The sequence below is a fragment of the Bubalus bubalis genome, chromosome 12 (genome assembly GCF_019923935.1).
Source record: "Bubalus bubalis isolate 160015118507 breed Murrah chromosome 12, NDDB_SH_1, whole genome shotgun sequence".
Classification (NCBI taxonomy): domain Eukaryota; kingdom Metazoa; phylum Chordata; class Mammalia; order Artiodactyla; family Bovidae; genus Bubalus; species Bubalus bubalis.
This window is the reverse complement of record NC_059168.1, coordinates 87,086,538-87,107,541: the sequence shown is the minus strand read 5'-3', so window position 1 is coordinate 87,107,541 and position 21,004 is coordinate 87,086,538. Positions and strand designations below refer to the sequence as shown.

The following is a 21,004-nucleotide window of genomic DNA, read 5'->3' as shown; positions in this document are numbered from 1 at the left end:
CTTGATTCCAGCTTGTGCTTCTTCCAGCCCGGTATTTTGCATGATGTACTCTGAACATCGGTTAAATAAACAGGGTGACAATATACAGCCTTGATGTACTCCTTTCCCAATTTGGAACCAGTTTGTTGTTCCATGTCCAGTTCTAACTGTTGCTTCTTGACCTGTATACAAATTTCTTAAGAGGCAGGTCAGGTGGTCTGGTATTCCCATCTCTTTCAGAATTTTCCAGTTTGTTGTGATCCACACAGTCAAAGGCCTTAGCATAGTAAATAAAGCAGAAGCAGATGTTTTTCTGGAACTCTCTTGCTTTTTCGATGATCCAGATGATGTTGGCAATTTGATCTCTGGTTCCTTTACCTTCTCTAAAATCAGTTTGAACATCTGGAAATTGACGGTTCACGTATTGCTGAAGCTTGGCCTGGAGAATTTTGAGCATTACTTTGCTAGCGTGTGAGATGAGTGCAATTGTGCGGTAGTTTGAACATTCTTTGGCATTGCCTTTCTTTGGGATTGGAATGAAAACTGACCTTTTCCAGTCCTGTGGCCACTGCTTAGTTTTCCAAACTTGCTGGCATATTGAGTGCAGCACTTTCACAGTGTCATCATTTAGGATTTGAAATAGCTCAACTGGAATTCCATCACATCCACTAGCTTTGTTTGTAGTTATGCTTCCTAGGGCCCACTTGACTTCACATTCCAGGATGTCTGGCTCTAGGTGAGTGATCATACCATCGTGATTATCTGGGTCATGAAGATCTTTTTTGTATAGTTCTTCTGTGTATTATTGTCACCTCTTCTTAATATCTTCTGCTTCTGTTAGCTCCATACTATTTCTGTCCTTTATTGTGTCCATCTTTGCATGAAATTTTCCCTTGGTATCTCTAATTTTCTTGAAGAGATCGCTCTTTCCCATTCTATTGTTTTCCTGTATTTGCACTGACCACTGAGGAAGGCTTTCTTACGTCTCCTCGCTGTTCTTTGGAACTCTGCATTCAGATGGGTACAGCTTTCCTTTTCTCCTTTGCCTTTAATTTCTCTTCTTTTCTCAGCTATTTGTAAGGAAGGCCTCCTCAGACAACTGTTTCGCCTTTTTGCATTTCTTTTCATTTTTTGCATTTCCCACCGGCTGTCGGAAGAGATTGAATCCGCTCAGCAGTAGGCGCCGCCCACCTTTTATTTTTTTAACTGATTACCTTCGGTTCCTAGAGTAGGAACGGGATGCTTTCTGGGAGGGATGCCGGATTAGCGGAGCTTCCTTCCACCGCTCGCAGAGGCTTCCCTGCGGCTGTAGGAGACGGAAATCCAGAGTCAAGAGTTTGGGTTTCCGCCCGGAGGGCTCTTCCCGCCGCTCCCGGAAGCTGCGCTCGCTGCCCGGGTAACGGGTCCCGGGGCTGAAGCGGCTGAGGCGCCGTTATGGACCTGGAGGAGGCGGTAAGAAGTCCGGCTGCTGCGCGACCAGGCGACGGGGCGGGAGGGCCGTGAGGCTGAGGAGAAGGCGCCGGGACGCCAGCTGGCTTGGAGGCGCTCTGGTCTCGAAGTGGGGCGGGTCAGAAAGGGATGGAGCTGGCGGGCCGCGGGTACCGGCGTGGTGGGGGAGACAGGCTGGAGCTGCTGGCTGGCTGAGGTTGTGAGTGGAGACGGGGCGAAGTGTTGATCGAGGGGGGTGTGTTTTAGGGGTAGGATGAACTTGTGGGTTTTGTGAGGTGGCCGCCCTCGTGGCTCACCTCCTCTAGACTGGACAACCCTCAAGTTCCCTTTGATGCTGGAGGTAGGGCGAGGGAGGCCGGGGGCTGGAACCCGAATGCCCCCCAAGTAACCCCTGTAACCCCAAGTAAGGTCACATCTTCCAGCACCTAGTCTTTGGGAATCCTCGTCTCGGCCTTGCGTAGGGAGGGCCAAATTCGGGTGTGAGGGCACGGCCAAGATTTCACTAGTTACTAGTATAGGGTCCCTGAAAACTTGACCTGCTTTTGAAATCAATTGGCCGTGCGTTTTGCCAGTCTTTGATGAGAGTCCCTTGGACTGCACGGAGATCCAACCAGTCTATCCTAAACGAAATCAGTCCTGAATATTCATTCAAAGGACTGATGCTGAAGCTGAAACTCCAATACTTTGGCCACCTGATGCAAAGAACTGACTCATTGGTAAAGACCCTGATGCTGGGAAAGATCCAAGACGGGAGGAGAAGTGGAGGACAGAGGATGAGATGGTTGGATGGCATCACGGACTCAAGGGACATGAGTTTGAGTAAACTACAAGAGTTGGTGATGGACAGGGAGGCCTGGCTGCTGCAGTCCATGGGGTTGCAAAGTCAGACGCGACCGAGCAACTGAATTGAACTGAACTGAACTGAACTGATGGTGTTAGAGGAATATTGGGTAATTAGATCAATAATAATAAGATTTCACACACCAAAGAGCTGAGAATTGATTATTCAGTGCCAGTCTATGTATGTACAGAAGCATCATGGTGATAGAAGGCTTTTCTCATTGTAGGTGCTGATAAATGCCTCTTGAATGATGGTTAACGGTGTGTAGATGCTGGGTTAATGAAATGAACAACTAGAACTCACCGTGAGCGTGTAGAGTTATGAGTAGGGATCTTGTCTGTTTTGCTCAACGTCACATCTCCAGCACCTAGTTAAGTGTCTAGAGCATACATAGTAGGTACTCCTTGGATTGCTGAATGAACAAATGGAAACTTGAAATAACCCTAATAAAACTCTGGTTCCTTTGTGGTGGGTTATGTGTTCTTAGTGTCCTGGAGGAAGTTCCAAACGGTATGCTGTTTAAGCCTTCTCTGTACTTAAATCTCATCATCTTTTTTCCTCACAGCATTTTCAAGTTTTATTTACTCATCTTCCCCCACCCCCAACTTTACCCCTACCACCTTTTTTCTTCCCCTTCCCACACACTGCGTGTTTTAGAAACATTTAATAGTTTAATTCCATTTCAAACTGCTCAGATGGAACTGCTATTCTCCTTGTTTGTAGATAATAGTCTCTTTGGTATGTTTTCTATTTTCAGTGATTCTTTACCGATAGAGTAAAATTGCAGGGAAGCCTGTAGGTAGAACGGCAGAGTTTAGGTGCAGTGTGTTAAATGTGATGTTCCTTTTCTCCCACAGAGAGAGTTCAGAGAGCGCTGTTCTCAGTGTGCCGCTGTTTCTTGGGGTCTTACTGATGAAGGCAAATATTATTGCACTTCTTGCCACAATGTTACAGAAGTAAGTAACAGGTCTCATTTATGAATTTGCTTGTGCTTTAAAAATTGCAATTTCAGCCTAATATATGGCATAGTACCCCCTCACCCCGCACCGCCAAATTGATCTATTTTTATTACTAAGCAGTGCCCAAATACCAAGAATATAAGTCATCTTCAAATGCTGACACAAGGGTTAAAGACTTTGTGAATTAGATTTAGTATGAGCTTCTGAAACTATCTTGGGCCATAAATATAAGTGTTTTCCTGATTTAGACTGTATGGTATATTTATAAGGGGAAGTAATTAAACTTGCACTTGGAAGATGATAAATTTCTTTTCATTAGTTAGTACTTATTTAAGAGTTTTTAATGTGCCATGGTAGCATGGATGTTTGGAATATACAATGTTAGAGGACTATCCTGAGTACTGGAAATATACATTGTTATCATTATGTCTTTGCACAATGCCTTACACATCATGAGTGTTTTCTTATCCATTCATTCATTTTCTCCTCTTAACAATGTGTGAGATACACTATTATGCCTGTCTACAGGTGGGGCAAGTGGGCCTCATCAGGTGAGTGAGTTTGCCAAAGTCTCATGGCTAGAAAGTGTTAAGGCAGAATTTGAACCTGAGGCTTCTGACTCAAGCCAGTGTTCATTTTATTCCACCACACCTGCCTCATTGGTAAATGAGAATGCAGTCTCATTTACCCACAGGACAGGATGTCAGCCTCTGACAGGAATGAATGTCCTGTGGGTCCTTGGTAAATGAGACTGCATTCACACAGGGAGTGCTAGGTCCTCTTCTCGTCACCACAACCCTCAGGACAGAACAACATAACCAAAATAATCCAGAGTGTGGACAGCCTGCTGTTGGGTGGGCTAAACACACCAGGACTTTTCTCTCCGGAAGAGGATTTGCTCAAAGTCTACAGAGCCAGGAAGAGCAGATATATTTATTACCTTTGCCCTGTAGTCCTCTGGGATTTTTGAGAAAAGTGGTTAATGTAGCTTGCAACTATCATTGAGACAGTTATTGTTCTTCATTCTGCTTCCCATTTGGTCACCCACAGTATTCATAAAATATGAACTCACTCGATGAAATTGTTGGGGTGATAATATGTTCATCACTTCGTTTGTGGTGATGGTTTCATGGATACACATACACACACATCAGATCATACCCTTTGAACATGTGCAGTTCGGTCCTTTGCGTCGATGTTTGTTGAGGCATTTATCACAGGTTTTGGTTTTGTACCAGCAGTGCAAATGTAAACACGGTGAAGCAAGATGTGTATAATGGACTGTCATTAGCAGACGAAGACAGCATATACTTTTTTTGGAGAAATTAAACTATTAATGCATTAACTAATTGCTTTCTTTTATTTGTCTTTGATAGTATTTCTATTTATTTCTGTCTGATAAAATCTGCTGCAGTCAGTTTTTAACTTGAAAGATCCTAATACCAGTATTTCCACACTTGAAAGGTACCAGCTTTGTATGGAATAATCTGTCTAGAGTGGAGCATTCTGGATGGTGGGCCCCATCTTCCTATAGGCCCAGAACCTATCTCAGTGCCTCCCGTGTGATAGACAGAGCTGTGTGTTGGACAACCTCAGTGGTTCTCTTGGCTTTATGTCACGTTCTTCAGACAGAAAAGGACGTGACTGGTGTGGGCTTGGTGTGCCAATGTTTAAATCCACCTGGTGGGAAATGGCTGGTGAGCTGTGGTTAGACCTACGGAGAGTGGAGGTTGTGGTACAGCTTTCTGTGTTTTTCTGCTCCTTTCATTGCCCCTCAACTTACTCTTGTATGTAATTTTCATTTTCTAGATACCCATCATCTGAAGGAAGGCCTTCTGAATTCATAAAGGAATTAGAATGTTATCGTGATTGATTTTATACAGGAAAAATATTTTCAGATCTTAAATCCGGTCTATGTATAGACATTCTTGCAAGTATTTTATGGGTATTTAATAAAGGTATAAGCTAAGATCGTGTGAGTTTAACAGATTTATATGATCATAAGAGCAGATTTACTGTAGAAAATGTAGAAATGATGAAGATGAAAGCTGCAATCACCAGTGAGCTCAACATACATTTCAGTAGCTTCCATTTAGTCTTTTATATGAGAGACTGTCTGTATATGAGAGGGGCAAGGGGATATGGGTGAGTACACCCAATCTTGTGTGAATGTATTAATTAACTGTATAAATAGTCCACAGTATAACCATTCTGTAATTAGTTACAGCTTCAGTCTGGGTATTTAACTTTTTTTAGCTTTTAGTTATTTTACGTTTTGTCTAATTCTTATTTTAAGCCTTCCCCCGCCATCCTCCCCACGCCCCCACACCCCACCCCCACTCTTTATAGGTTTTACCTTTTTTTGTTGAGTAATTGCTCTGGTGTGTGTTGTGAAATGTCTTACGTTCTCAGTGTGGCCAACCCCATCCACCAGAACGGCTTTGAATGTGGTTTCTGTAGAATACAGAGAGAGAGAATGTATTCCAAAAATCCTGTTGTTAGAGGCATTTCTTTTATTCTTAATGAAAGTTGAAGATAAATTTCATTCCAAATCTCTAGATTTAGACAAATACATAGGTAGTGTTCGCTGCTGGTTAAAAATCTTCACCTTTCCCCCATCACGTAGGGCTGATGCTTTTATTAATATATTTTGGTTGTGAGAGAACCGGAATCTTAGGTCCCAGCCCTTGAGAGCACTTAGAATTGAAGACTTTGGGGTGAACTGTACTCAGCAATATGTCATTCTAAAATCCTATAGGTCTGATTAAGAATGAAAGTAGTACTTTTATAATTTTATAAAGCTGTTTTAGAGTATGATTCCAACACATAGAAAAGTAGGATGAAAGTAATCTGTGTGTAGCTTAGGCATTGCTGACTACAATAAATACAGAAATTATTTTAGTTTCAAAGTGGTTTGGGGTGGAGAAAAGGGTGAATAAATTTGACTTTAGGATTGGTGTCAAACAATTAAAAACTGATTGAAAATAAAAGGTTATTCATTTGACAGTAATTTATTTAGTATGTTTAAAACTGTTCTCCACACAGTTTTAGGTACTAAGAAGTTCTGAATCAGAAAATAACATAAAGGCTAACCAGAGTGTTCCACTTTATCTAATTTTCCCAAAATGCTATGGTCATTGGTCCCGGCATCCACAGTCTGGTTCATTACACACCCCAGAGCATGCTTGGAAACACAGTCAAGGAGAAGTGAAATTACCTGTGTATGGTCTGTTTTAACAGTCTGCTTCTGTTTCCTGCAGAGATCTAGGGAAGTTATAGACACTGGGGCTATTCCTAATACTAAAATACAAGCCATCAACCGGGGACTTAAAAGAAAACGAAAACTTGGTAAGTTCTTTCTTCATATGTGCTTGTATTTTTCAATCGTGTTTTCATTTTCATAATTTGGGTGTGTGCAATTGGAATTTTAAATAGATTCTAATGAAGTTGCCTCAATTTTAAGCCAAAATAGAATTAAAGTCAATAATTATTTTTGGTAGAATTGGAAGCAACTTCTTAAAGCATACCCATTTTTTATTCTGTTTATTATAGATGATTTGATTTTTCAGTGGTGCAACTACTATGCAAAAAATAATATTAGTCAAGGGAGCGTATTTCTTTGTATCTGTTGGCATATGTTTCTCTATTCTGTATCTGTAATCTCTCATGATTTTCTGTGCTTTTAAAAAAAATTGCTTCTTTTCTGACATGTTTCAGCTATGGAGTTGTCAGGTTAGGCAAGTTAAATATGATACTCAGCTTTCAGAAATCCGTTTCTCACAGTGATTTTGAACACACCCTTTTATAATAGGGAAAATTAATTTCCTTTAAAATAACCTCAGCATGGGTGTACTTTGAAAGGCAATCTGTTTCATTAATCCAGGGAGTACATATAATTAACCATTATTGAGAAGAATCTGAGGTGAAGTTCAGTTGATGTTTTTTATTTCTGTGACTGATTGCCTAGAGCCAGATGCTCAGGTTTGAAATTAGGCTAAGGATAATGGCGGACTCTTCTACCTGAGGTAGCTTTAAGGATACACACGTGAAATATATAATATATATAAATGTTGGTGAAATAACTGCATGAAATACATTGCTGTTCTTAGATGAATAACAGAGAATGCCTAGATGCCAGCTCACGTTCCTGTTTAAACTTTAGTAGTGACTGTTTTTATTAGGCTAAAACCTGATTAATCTTAGTTAAATTTAATTAGAATAAAACCTGATTAATTTGGACTTGGCATCTAGGTAGTAAAAATTGTATAGTTTAAGCTTAAATTGCTGAAAGAACATCAGGTGTTTCAAATTAAATGTTGAGAGTCTTATATTCAACCTCTTTGTCCTTACTTTCTTCATGTGTAAAGTAAGAGGGTAATACCATTTATTATAGAGAGTAGGAACCCAGACTCTGAATTTAAGATACAAATGTATTAGTTTGTCAGAACAGGGTGCAGGAAGGAGAGAGCACACGTGGCTGGCTATTGCTTAGGGAGTTTAAACTCCCTCACCTTTGCAGGCTTCTTATTTTACTCCTATGCAAACTGAGACCCTTTCCAGAAAGTGAGTTAGTCAGCAGAGGTGGGGAGGCCTTGTGACACTGAGGTTAGGGAGGGGCACAGGAGCCCTGTGACTTTCTGCAGGGGGGAGGGCATCTTGGAGTCATAGCAGCAGACTTCAGAAGCATATTTTTTCAAAGAGTTGCAGTATTTGTCGACCTGGGAGGGGTAAAACGTAAGAGTCTTAACAGATTTGAGCATTTTCTTTTAACTGGTAGTTTTATTTAAGCATGTAGCTTTGTCCATTCCTTCAGAATCTCTTAAGACTGTTTTGAGGTTGCAAGAAAATAACCTATTAATACTTAAAATACATGGTGACTGGACTGAGTTCAATAAATCTTAGTTTCCTTGCTTTCAGTTTCACACTCGTACCTAGAACCATCTTGATGAAAGGAGAAAGCTGTTGAGCAGTTCATTTGCTTTATGTGTTCTTGTTGTACGCCCTTTCCTGCGATCTTGGAGCTTCCCCTCTTCGCTTTAGTTCATTCATTCTCTAAATACTCATTGTTCCCTTTCTATGTGAGGTGAAACAGAGGAGTCGGAGGAGAAACAGTGGCTGAGTGTTGAGTATCCTTTCATTTAGGCTTCTGCTGGGCATTGTTCGGTACATTTATAAAACTTGTTTTCTTTTTTTAATGTGGTGACTAACCATTTTTCTGCCCTTATATTGATATTTCAGAAAAATTAAATTTACTTTGGCATTTGTGTATAGATGTGCCAGATTGGAAGTGAGAGTATAAGAATGGAACTCTACTCAGGGATATGAAAAAATTCCAGCTGAAGTGTGTGAAACACAATTGTAACTGTGCAGTAGCATTACATTTAGTAAGTAAGAAACTCAGATGTCTGAAGTCTGTCATTTGTCATTTAGAGAAAGGCTGGGATTGGTATGTGTGTGAAGGTTTTCAGCACATACTTTATCAACAAGCAGAAGCCTTACAGAGCCTTGGAGTAGGCCCAGAGTTAAAGGTAAGTCCATTTGAGTTCAGATGTTAACCTTTCATTTTGTTGTTTGAAGAACAGTAGGCTTATAGTGGAATTAATAGTAGGGTTATCAGTAATAGCACTTGGCCTATTAGAAACAATCATTTTTCTGATAATTTTTCTTTAATCTTTTTGCAAGACCAGCAATCCCCAAAATGTGTTCTCTAGGGTGTAAATAAGCAGTACATCCAAAAGAAAGTAAGAAAGGTTTTAGTCTTCAGATAATTAGGAAACATTAGGTTAAAATAAAACAAATAACTTTGTCCACTTTTTGGTGCCTTTTATGTGTTAATGTGCTGTTTCATTTCCTAGGGGATGCAATGTGCAGTATTCACAATTTGAGAGTAACATCCTCTGGTGTGTGTGAGGGGGTGGGATGGGGGGAGTAGCATCCATCAGGACTTCCAGAAAATGCACTTTGTGCAGTGATACATTAAATCAATGGTTTTCAAACTTGAGTGTGTATCAGAATCAACTTGGAAGACTTGTTAAAACACAGATTGCTTAACCCCATTCCAGAGTTTCTGATAAGCAGGTCTGGAGTAGGGCCCAAGAATCTGCATTCCTGACACGTTTCCAGGCGACACTGATGCCGCTGGAGTCAGCTTAGTTGGAGAGAAGTTTCCATGTGTATGTGGAATGAGTGAAAGGACATTATCTAGCACTATGCTCATAAATGAAAACAAGAGCAAAAAGCGAAGGAAGAAAGATCAACTACTGAAGTCACCAAGAAAAGATTGGTAAAGCAGCCTTTGCTATTCAAAGCAATGAATGTCTGCAGCAGGCAGGCAGAATGACCCATAGGCCAGTGCATAGCCGAAGCGTGAGCCTTAACCTTGACAGCCATTGCTTAGGTAAGATTCTTGGTAGCCTGCAGGTTTGTGAATCTGGTTTCTCCTGGCATAGGTATCCGATGTATGAGTGTTTTTTAATAAATGGTTTCAGGTAGTTCCACCAAATAGCTTCAGTAGGGTTTACACCTGTATAGCTTTCTATTGATACCTACTTCATCGAGATTAATCCTAAAAACAGTTTCTCTGAAATTAACCAATAAGTATGAGTGTTTAGACCTGACCAGCTAAATGGTGCAGGAATGGTGTCATGATAACCCAGGCTCCAGAGTCAGAACTGACTCTAGATCCTATTCATGGGTCATTTTGGCCATGTTACTCAGTGTCTTCAGTGGCAAAATATGAGCTAATAACTGTTTTGCAGGATTGTGTTAAAGCTTATGGATGCCTTGTGCCTAGTAGGTGATGAGTAAATGGAAAAGCTGCTTTGTTTTGTTTTCCTTTCACTTGGACAGAGGGTAGGAGGAGGAAGGGGTGTCAGTAGGTCACTGAATGTAATAGCAGCTTTGCTCCTAACTAGAAGTGTAGTCACACGTAAGTGACTTTCTTTCTCTGGATCTTAATTTACTTAACTTGTAAAAAGAAGGGATTCAACTAGGTGATTTTAAGGAACTAGTTCCTTCCTTTCCTAAAATCTAAGATTAGGAAGACTATATTCAGTGCTTCTCATATACCTGATACTAAAATGATAATTCTTTCAAGGAAATTTAAGTAAGAAAGGTAAGAATACATTTAGATGGAAGCAGTATGTAAAGTACAAGAGAATAGAGGTTCTGTGGTCTGGATGGGCCAGTATATTTTCATCAGAACCTGAAGCATTCTTGTTTCTCTTCCACATTAGAATGAAGTTTTGCATAATTTTTGGAAGCGCTACCTTCAGAAGAGCAAGCAGGCATATTGTAAAAACCCAGTTTATACCAGCAGAAGGAAAACTACGGTGAGTCACATGTCTGACAAGTGGGACCAAAAGACATATCTGGTGAGAGATAGAAATGAAGATGAGGTTCAGCCTTACCTGAATTATGGTTTTCAGAGGAGTTTCAGTGAAGAGGTTTCATTTATAGTCCAGAAGGACAGGGTCAGTGATGTAGGCACTGAAATTAATTTTGACTTCTTATTTGACCAGTTGAAACATAAAGAAATTTGTGGTTACATTTCTCAATAGAAGTTTAAAGGAGTTTCTACCACTGTACTATTAAAAACTGTTTTGCAAATGTTATTCTTTTTGCTTGGAACACCTGCTTGCTTTACCTGGCATTTCAAGATTCAGCTCAGTTGTCATCTGGATCCTTCACCACCCCACCCCCGTCCATCAAAGCAGTTATATTTTTAGCAGTTTGCTTTTCACTGCTTATTAAATGTGCCATGGATCATTTTGTTTGGAATAGGGAAGGATTCCACTGCTGGGAAATGCAGGTTTGATAAGCTTTGATGTGTTTTGTGTGGTTCTTACTCTCTAGGACTGTCAAGGGATTCTGACTCTGTTTGACACACATTTGTTAAGAGCTTGGAAACTTGGCCCAATGTTTCCTTGTTTGGTTAGGGTCTCATAGGTTCCACACGCAGAGTTTAGTGAAAGAAATGAGACGTTTAGAAATTGCAGGAATAAAAAGTTTAGAAATAGCAGATGGAGCAGGAATAACTATAGTTGAGTTTTAAGCAGTAAGTTTGAGACAGCTATTGGACATCCAGGAGGAAATGTGGAGTCCTCAGATACGCTTCAGTTCCGGGGGAGAGATCTGGACTGGAGATACAGATTTGGAAGTTGTCAGCTCACACTATAATCAAATCTAAAATACCACTGTTTGTAAGATGCACCATTATTTTTAAGTACCCCCAAGAAAAAAGAAAATGCTGCAAATTAAATTGTGCCATGACGCTGACTATAAGATATTCCTGATTTCAGGGATGTTAAAATATGGAGATGGGGGAGTGCACATTAGAATTGAAAACAGTATACGTAGTAGATGGTATTTAAAACTACAAGACCAGATAACATCCCTGAGGAGTAAAGACAGAGAAGAGGACCAAGACTGAGCTCTGAATATTCATTGGAAGGATCCTGATGCTGGGAAAGATTGAGGGCAAAAGGAGATGAGGTGGTTGGATGGCATCAGTGACTCAATGGACATGAGTCTGAGCAAACTCCAGGAAGGACCAGGAAGCTTGGCATGCTGCAGTCCATGGGGTTGCAAAGAGTTGGACACAACTTAGCAACTGAACAACAGTGAGAGGTGGAATCAAGTACACAGAGGGAGACGTTGCTGTAGATGGGAGCAGGGAAGGGCGCAGAGGCTGACAGAGGGCCAAGTGTGTGGTGTGGGAGTTTCCTTAGGATTGCTTCAGTTTTCTCAGTGATCTCCATGTATCAGCCAACTTTATGGTTGCCTGGCACCTCGTGGGCTCACCTACCAGAGGGGATGTGCTTGACAGAAGAAACAAGCATTATCCTGTCCCTGGGTTCTTTTTTCTGTCTCATTCTCTGTGAGTTCCTTTAATACGAGCTTTATCTCCTCACAGTGAGATCAAGTTTCTGGCCTACAGGACTGAGAGCATGGCTTTTTGACTGTGATCAGCTCCCCAAGGTCATGTCAGTTAATGAGGCCTTTAGGTAGCTGGCCAGCTAACCTTTCTAAGGGACACTCTGACTGCTATTTCAGTGATACACTTGTGAAAAATTAAATCATGGTAAGAGATAATGTATGATTGTCAAGCCTTAGTGTGTCTGGAGTCATTATTGACACTTGACGTTTTTATTGGTGTTGATGCTAGAGCTATAGGAGAGGTGTTTACAGAGAGAACTAGGCCTGTTGTGTCTGCCTGTTTCTGTGCTCATGCTTGTTTGGCGTCCTTATCTGAGAAACATGGCTGGGAGCTGCTGAGGAGCACGTGCAGAAGTCTGGCTCTCTTGGTCTCAGGGACCAGGCAGATGGCTGCAGGTCTCTAGAGTGGTTCCTTCTCTGGTGTTTGTGATGCTCAAGCATTGTTTACAGTTTGTGGAAATGAATTATGTTGTAATTCCAATATAATCATAATTTATATTCTTTTACAAAACAGGTATTAGAAGATAATTTGAGCCAATCAGATTGGGAGAGTGAGCCTGAGCTGCTGAGTGACGTGAGCTGTCTGTCTTTTGCTGAGAGTGGAGCAGAGTCTCAGCCTGATGTCCGCACCCCAAAGCCTTTCCCCATCATCAAAGCATCACACTCAGGTAAAGATGACAAACTAACGCTCTGGCCATGCATCTTAGAAATAATGAAGTCCTGTCCTTTCATATTCCAAGGAGGGGAACTTGGCCTAGCAAGGAAGAATGATTTGTTGAATCATATGGCAAGGAGAAAGGTGAACTGAGTGAAATGTTAGGGCAGTTTTTAAAAAGGTACATTGTTTCCGCATGAGCTTTTAGGTGTGATTTTTAAAGGGAGCTAAACAGTAAGGCTTCCCAGGTGGCTTAGATGGGAAAGAATCTACCTGCAGAAGACCAGGGTTCGATCTCTGCTGGGTCGGAAAGATCCCTTGGAGAAGGGAATTTCTCCCCACTCCAGGAGCTGTTCTTGAGAATCCCATGGGCGCAGGAGCCTGGCGGGCTACAGTCCATGAGGTGGAAAGAGTCAGACATGACTGAATGACTAACACTTTCACTTTTCAAGCAACAAGTAGATCCAAAAAGGAGGCTAGCTCAAGTAAGATAGCTGTGGGCTCAGAGAAAAGTTGTAGCAGAGAACTAATAGAACTTAGCCATGTGGTAAGATAGACAGGAGTCAAAGATAAGCTGCCCAGTTTCTCTGCGTAGACTAACGCAGGCTGAATCAGATCACCATATTGTGTGTGTGTGTGTGCGTGCATGTGCATGTATGTCTTACTTTCTGGTTTAATTCCATAATTTAAAATACATAAGGAGTGTCTTTAAGGTTACAGATACAGACCTTCTCCTCAGAGCATTTATTCATGATTTTAGTTGTTTCTACATTACTTTTAGAAACAAAAACAAAGAAATGTGGTGGAAAACAAAGATTTTATTATAGATTGTGAAGGTCTTGATGTGTGCTACTAGGGTTGTCTGGGAGATAGCCTGCAGACTTCATGGTGTTAGGAATTGTTGAAGTCTGCATTACGTGTGGTTATGTAAAATTTTCAACAAAACATTTCTAGTATGGACTGCTTCTTTGCAAGCCCCTCACCCTCCAGAGATTAAAAATTCCTTTTATCAGCATATCCACGTTTCTTTTTATTTTTTGTCATTTCCTTTTTTTTCCTTCAGCATATCTGCATTTCTTGATGGACTGCACAATGACACAGTTATCAAATAAGTTACATTTTGTGTCCAAAGAAGTTAGGTCATAGGATAATTGGGCAGCATGGCATGTGGGGTTTCCTTTTCCATGCCTCAGGCCACCTGACTCAAAAAATCTCAGAGAACTAGGACTCTGAAACCATCCAAGCCTTTTTAGTAAGACATCGTGATTGTTTAACCTATGTTAGGGATTTTTGTTTGCATGTTTGTTTCTTAGTAAATGATGATCCTTAGAGCTTTATTTTCATTTTTCTATTAAATGTAACTATTAAAACAACTCATTATTAATACAAAACTATAAAATTCAGATATTCATGGGAATTCCCTGGCAGTCCAGTGGTTAGAACTTGGCCCTTCCACTGCTGGGGCCCAGGTTTAATCCCTCTTTAGGGAATTAAGATCCTGTAAGCTGTGTGGCCTGGCAAAAAAAAAACACACAAAAAACAGATGTTCATAAAGAAAATAAACTCACGAGTTATTGTACCACCCCAAAATAACCACTATTACTGTATTCTTCTACATTCTAGAAGGTTTTTTATTCATATATATATAGAGAGAGAAAGCACGAGTTTTGTTTTCCAAAAATGTGAACTATTTCTTGATTCTTTGAATTTTTTTGATCAAAATTCTACATGCATGTTGATTCAAATAGATTTATAGGACTTGTTACACAAATAAAAATAAATTGCAGTCCACTATCTCCCTCAAATGTCCCGTTTCCCAGAGGCATTCATTTTCAACTTTTTTTTAAATGCTGTATCGCTGTATCACATGCTTCTGTTACTACATCTTGATTTCTCGTTTTGCACATGAGTGATTAAATTCCCACTGTGGATGACGAAGCCTTAGCTCTTTCACTCATCCCTCACTGTCCCTCCCCACCCCCTGCTACATAATTACCAGTACACAATTATGAATTTCTCCTTCTCTAGCTTTCCAATATAATTTTTTGCTTGGTCAATTTTTTGGTGCTTAAATTGTAAATGTATATAAATATTCATCAGAGCTGAGTCATATAGCTTACTATGATTACTTTTTCTGTATATGCTTTGGTTTTTCCAGAGTTGATAATTTGTTTGCTGCTGCTGCTGCTGCTAAGTCACTTCAGTTGTATCCGACTCTGTGTGACCCCATAGACGGCAGCCCACCAGGCTGCCCCATCACTGGGATTCTCCAGGCAAGAACACTGGAGTTGGTTGCCATTTCCTTTCCCAATGCATGAAAGTAAAAAGTGAAAGTGAAGTCGCTCAGTTATGTCCGACTCTTAGCGACTCCATGGACTGCATCCTACCAGGCTCCTCCGTCCATGGATTCTCCAGGCAAGCTTTCTATTTATTTATTACTAATCTGTAATCTGGGCTTCCCAGGTGGCTCAGTGGTAAGAATCTGCCCGCCAGTGCAGAAGACATGGATTTGATCTCTGGGTCGGGAAGATCCCCTCGGGAATGAAATGGCAATCCATTCCACTATTGTTGCCTGGAGAACCCCATGGACAGAGGAGCCTGGTGGGCTACAGGTCATGGGGTCACAAAAGAGTCAAATACAACTTAGTGAAACTATGAATCTATAATCCATGAATCTATAATCTGTTACTAATGTATCTCCACACTTCCCCTCAATTCTGACAATCTCTCAATTCCTTATTCTGTCAATTTCATCTTCCGTAATAGATCCTGGAACTTCTGAGCTGCTTTGATCTAGAATGATGTATCTCCAGACCTCTGTCTTGGGGATCTCTTTACCACCGTCCCGAGAAGTCTGTCACCTGTCTGTGGTTAAATTTCTGATTTCTTTATCTCACTTCATCTTCTTTCTTGGTACACACCCTCAATTTGTGGAGCATCTTTTCTTATTTTGCTAAGGACATTAATGTTACTTCCCACTGATTTGAAGATTTGACGGTAAATCGTCTTCCTACAATGTGGGAGACCTGGGTTCAATCCCTGGGTCAGGAAGATCTCCTGGAGAAGGAAATGTCAACCCATTCCAGTATTCTTTACTGGAAAATCCCATGGATGGAGGAGCCTAGTAGGCTACAGTCCATAAATTGGACACAACTGAGCGACTTCACTTTCTTTCTTTCTTTCTTTGCCTTTTTATACTAGAGGGTTTCTTCAAGTGCTTAGCAAGCCTAAGAAGGCTAGTCCTGTTTAAGAATGGCGATTGAAAAGTTGAGTGAAAGCTTTCTACCCACAGTAAGTCTTGTCACTTCTGCTCTGGTTTATTTTCTTGATGAACCTCCAGCATTGTCATCTTTAACTCTTTTACCCCTCAGCTGACCAGATTTTCCAGAAACATCTCTGAGGTGTTTTTTTTTTTTTTGGGAGGGTATAACCCCGACTGTCCTGGGAACTGGGTGGAAAGAAGGCCTCAGGGGAGGAGAGGGTCTCTGGAGGAGAAACTTCCCATTTTCGGGCAAGATTGGGGAGGAGCAGTCATTTGGCTGCATGGAGCTTGGTTAGGAGTCTGGGTGTATAACTTCTTAGTCAGGCTTCCAAGCAGTCTTCCTGGTGTTGGTCCTACTTCACGCACTTTTCAGGGCTACCTGGTTTAACCGACTCCTGAGCCGTCCTTAGAGGCCCCCAGGGAAAATTACATTGGCTTCCGTTTTCCCTACTGCTGGCTGTGAATCCGGCTTTCTCAGCACTGCTGAGGCAATACCCACCTGTCCATTTGCTTTTCAGCTTTTAACATTTTACTGCTGTTATCTCTTTTTCCACATTATTTGTTCTTGTATGTATATATTTTTAAAATTTCTTTAATTTATAATTAAAGTGGGACAAAACAGAAGCTAATGTGTTATTTTCAATCTGCCATCTTAACTGGAAGTTCCTACATGTTTTTATATATGTAATATATAGAGAAGTTTTAAAAATAATATTTTATAGAAATCTGTGTCCCTGTATATTCTTTTAAAACCATAGTCGTCAGCCTTTAGCATCCATCGGAGGATGGTAGGGATGGAGGGCTGGTGAGCTCAATAATTTGCATCTCTACCGTGTTCTCAGGTGATGCTAATATACCTGGTCCAACAGCTGTACCTGGAGAACAGTCCAATGCGTTTACACAAAGCATTGTGTACATTGTTATGCACTGTTTTCATTGCATGGAGTTAATTAAATTTCTATTCTAGTCACTTATGTTGTTTTAAATTGTTTTCTTATTATAAACAGTGTTGCCATAACATGCCTTGACCCTGAACCTTTGCATGTTTTAAAAATCATTTCACTAAGATGAAATCTTTGAAGTAGAGCTGCTAGACCATTGGTCACCAAATATTTATTGGCTTCCTTCTCCACCTGGAGCCTGTTCTGAGCTCTGTGGATGCCATGGTGAGCAATATTGTCTGTCTTCAAGCTCCATAGAGTGTCCTGGGAGGAGCTGGACAATAAATGCACACGTGAAAAAGAATAGGGCAGTTCCTGATAAATGCTATGAAGAAAGGATCTTCAGGATTTAGAAAAGGGGATTTTGAGGGATAAATTGGAGAGTTTTTGCTTAAGAAAACTTGGAGTCTCTCAGGGTTATTCCTAGTCCTGCTTTTCCATCTACCCTCACTCCTGGCTTTAAACACCAGCTATTCCAACAGCTCTAAAATTCCTATCCTCTCAACTCTAGAATTTTATATTCAGCTGCCTACTCAGCATTTCCATTTGCATGTTTAATAAAGTCTTACACTTAACATGTGCAGGTCTGATATCTTGATTTCTCTGGTCAAGCCTGATCTTCTGCCGCCTTCCTTGTCTTAGTAAGTGACATCTCCATTCTTCTTGTTGCTCAGGCCCCAAAACCTTAGACTTCTACTCGTCTCCCCTTGTTTTCTCATACTTCACATCCAGTCCATCAGCAAGTCTTTCTGACTGTGCCTTCAGAATATGTCCAGGGTCCAGCTGCCCCTCACCATGTACAGGATCTCCACTCCAGCACAAGGACCCATTGCTGCAGACCTGGCATCATGGTCTCCTGTGTGCCGTCCCCTAATTCTATTCTTCATAGCAGCCAGAGTAACCTTTTAAAAATCAGAAATGGGATTATGTTGCTCTTCTGTTTAAAAGTTTCCAGAAAACTCTTATTATACTTAGTTGAAAATCTGAAAGACAGATCATGGCCAACAAAGCCCTTTAACAGTTTGGTTTCTTATCATCTAACAATTCTCTGTGGTCATCTCCTGCCACTCTCCCCCTCACCCATGGTGCTCTAGCCACACTGGCTTCCTCGCTATTCCTTCAAGTTGACTCTGCTGATAGACTCGGTGTTCCTTCCCAGATCCTTCAGCCTTATTCTCTGATTTCAGCCAGGTCTCTGCTCAGGTGTCACCCTCCCCACAGGGCTTCTGGGACCACCCATGTGGAAAAGCACAGGTCTCTTCCCTTCCCATTACTCTGTATGCCCCTACATTGCTGTTTTTCCATGTTGCACTTAACCACTGTCTGTCAGGTTTTTTTTTTTTGGTCATTTACTGTCCCTCACTACTAGTTTGTGAGTTTAAGAAGAGATGAGATACTGTACACAGTCATTTCCCCAAACCTGGAAGAGAGGCACAGAGTAAGATGGACAAGTATTTGTGGAATGAATGCACCGAGGATGAAATAATGCCATGGGGGAAGACGCCCGGAGCATGGGAGTGGGAGAGGTGCTGCCTTAGCTATTTGGAGAGCCTGTCGGAGAAGGGGACAAAGGAATGACACATTTTTGCTTCGCTTAGTAATTGTTTGTCCTTTTATTTATTTGAAAACTTGCTCCCGTTCACTACAAAAAATCCAGAAAAAACAGATCGCTCCTTAGACTCTCCACACACCCCATTCCCACAGAGAACCAGCACTTAACATTTTGGCCAGTTTTCTTCCAAATCATTACTACCCTTTATTGCCAAGTTGCTCTGTGTAAAGATTCTATCAATAATTTTAAGATACTTAAAATACCTCTTTGGATTTTGCTGTTTTTCTTCTTTTCTTGTCCAAAATAGTTGCTTACACTTAAAAAAAAAAATCTCCATTTGTCCCTTAAGAAACGACCTCTGTCTGTTCTGGGTCTCTTGATGGAGTGGAATATTCGCTGCGGAAGGAGAAGGGGGTCATGAAGATGAGTGTACCACGGACGCTAGCCTTCTGCTATCTGTCATTACTTTGGCAGAGAGAGACAATTACTCTTTCAGATCTTTTGAGGTAAGCTGGGCCTCTTACAATGATGCTTTTGCTGATTATCTGTGTGACAGCCTGTGGATATTTTGGATTTTACCAGGAGGCTTCAATTAAGGAAGGGAAAGATTAGGCAGTCTGAATTCTGACTCTGAAATGTAATTCTCCCTGGGCTAAGAATTCATCTCCTGGGTTTCCTTATTTATATAGTGGAAATAATACTATTTATCTTACTTGGGGTATTAGAGAATTTATCATCCAATGTGAATAAAATGCTTTGAAGGTGGAAAGTGACGTTTAAGTACCTGCACAGTATTATTAAGTATTTTTCATTTTTAAGAGAGAAGATGAATAGATGACCTTCACATGACAAATATTAGTAGTAGTTATACAAAAGCATACCTTGGTGTTGTTAAGAGCTAAAAGATAGATTGTCTGTGTTTATAAGCTAAAATGGAAAACAAAGCTATTAGAAGAACCTGTTATGTGGATAGTCAGCATGTACAGTTTTCAAGATTATCTGCAGGGTTTTATAGGTAATGAATAAATTATGGTATGGTATGTAAGAATTTCTCATTAAATAGAAGATGTACCACAGTCATTAATGTGTTCATTTTTCCTTGCTCATTATGTGTTCTAAATAATAACATTTGAGTTTCTCAGTGTGTGGAGTGATTTTCAGAGCATAGATTTGGAACCAGAACCCTGGGTTCGAATCCTGGTTCTGTCACTTACGTACTATAGGACCTTGAGTAAGTTATTTAATTTCTTTCTGCCTCTGTTTCCTCATTGGTAAAATGAGGTTACTAATAATATCTACCTCAGAGAGTTGAAACTACTTTCAATACTTAGTACCACATGAAAAGCACATCGCACCTGGTGCATAACAAGAACTCAGTTCTAGTTATTGCTGTTTATGTTTTCTTTATCGTCATCATCATCATTGGCACTAGGCCCTTTGGTTAAATAAAGTGCCTCCAGTAAATGAGAATAGTGCCTTTGAATTTGGCCACATCAACCAAATAACAAGGCTTTTCTCAGATGTGATTAACTTGACATGCAGATAGTCCATGATTCAGTGAATTTTACTGTTACGTTACAACCTCATCTTGTTCTGTCCGCCCTCATTGGTGATCTCACCCTTCCCCAAGGCTCTAATTACCATCTGTACGATGACGACTCCCAGATCTGGATTTCCAGCCCAGACTTGTCTAGTGAGGGCCAGACCCATATATTCACATTATCGGCTGCCTGCTGGATACTCCTTCATCATCTTTCTCCTCAGTTCATCTCTTCCTCCACTGATTGCCTTCTTCATGAATACCCTGTTTCATCTCATACAGGCACCTGAGACCCATCCTTGACTCTTTCCTCTCTCTGCATGTAGTTTAATCAATATGTCCTCTCGATTATACTTCCAAAATAACTCTGAGAACCATGTTTCCCCATTCCCTCTGTCTCTGTCTTCACCTGGATTACTTAGCCACCTCCCAGGTGAATCTTGTGCCTCTCCTGTCCATTTCCTCCTGGTAACCTGAAGGATCTTACAGGAAGGATCACGTCACTGGAGCTGGATTAAAGGGTAGCTGTTCTACACAAGGCAATCTGTAAGGGGGTAACAAAACTCCCCGAGAAATCTAACCAGGAAGAAATAATAGTTGCCCAGAAATAATAGAGAAAATTATTTGCCCAAAAATTCTTCTCAGGGAGAATATTTTATGTGGTTGGAGGGATGGGATAAGATCCTACACGTTTGTCTGTCTCTCTTCCCCTCTTCTTCTGCCTCTCTCCTCACCCCTCTGTCTCCCTCCTTTCTCCCTTGCTTTTCCTTGCTTCCCCCTCCAAGGGGAATTGTAAACTGCCTTCAAGAAGATTAGATCTAGTTAGCCGGAGGGCTTTTATTTTGCTCTGTGGGACATATAAATTTGAGACCTGGTTTAATTGCTTGAA

General features: G+C 40.9%; 1 protein-coding gene across 4 annotated transcripts in view; it reads left to right on the top strand.

Annotated features, from left to right (window-relative positions):
- The first annotated feature begins 1,273 nt into the window (after positions 1–1,273).
- The window catches only part of TAF1B (TATA-box binding protein associated factor, RNA polymerase I subunit B), a 55,496-nt gene continuing 35,765 nt past the window's right edge, over positions 1,274–21,004 (top strand). The window contains exons 1-7 of one of the 4 annotated variants that reach the window (XM_006073784.3): positions 1,274–1,431; positions 3,127–3,225; positions 6,489–6,576; positions 8,659–8,756; positions 10,464–10,559; positions 12,680–12,833; positions 18,925–19,081. In XM_006073784.3, coding sequence (XP_006073846.3) covers positions 1,414–1,431; positions 3,127–3,225; positions 6,489–6,576; positions 8,659–8,756; positions 10,464–10,559; positions 12,680–12,833; positions 18,925–19,081 — 710 coding nt within the window. In that variant the 5' untranslated portion in view covers positions 1,274–1,413. Of the gene's footprint in view, positions 1,432–1,525; positions 1,547–2,607; positions 2,640–2,747; positions 2,780–3,126; positions 3,226–6,488; positions 6,577–8,658; positions 8,757–10,463; positions 10,560–12,679; positions 12,834–18,924; positions 19,082–21,004 lie in introns of those variants that run through there. The other 3 variants (XM_044926260.1, XM_044926259.1, XM_044926258.1) reach the window with 3 other exon arrangements.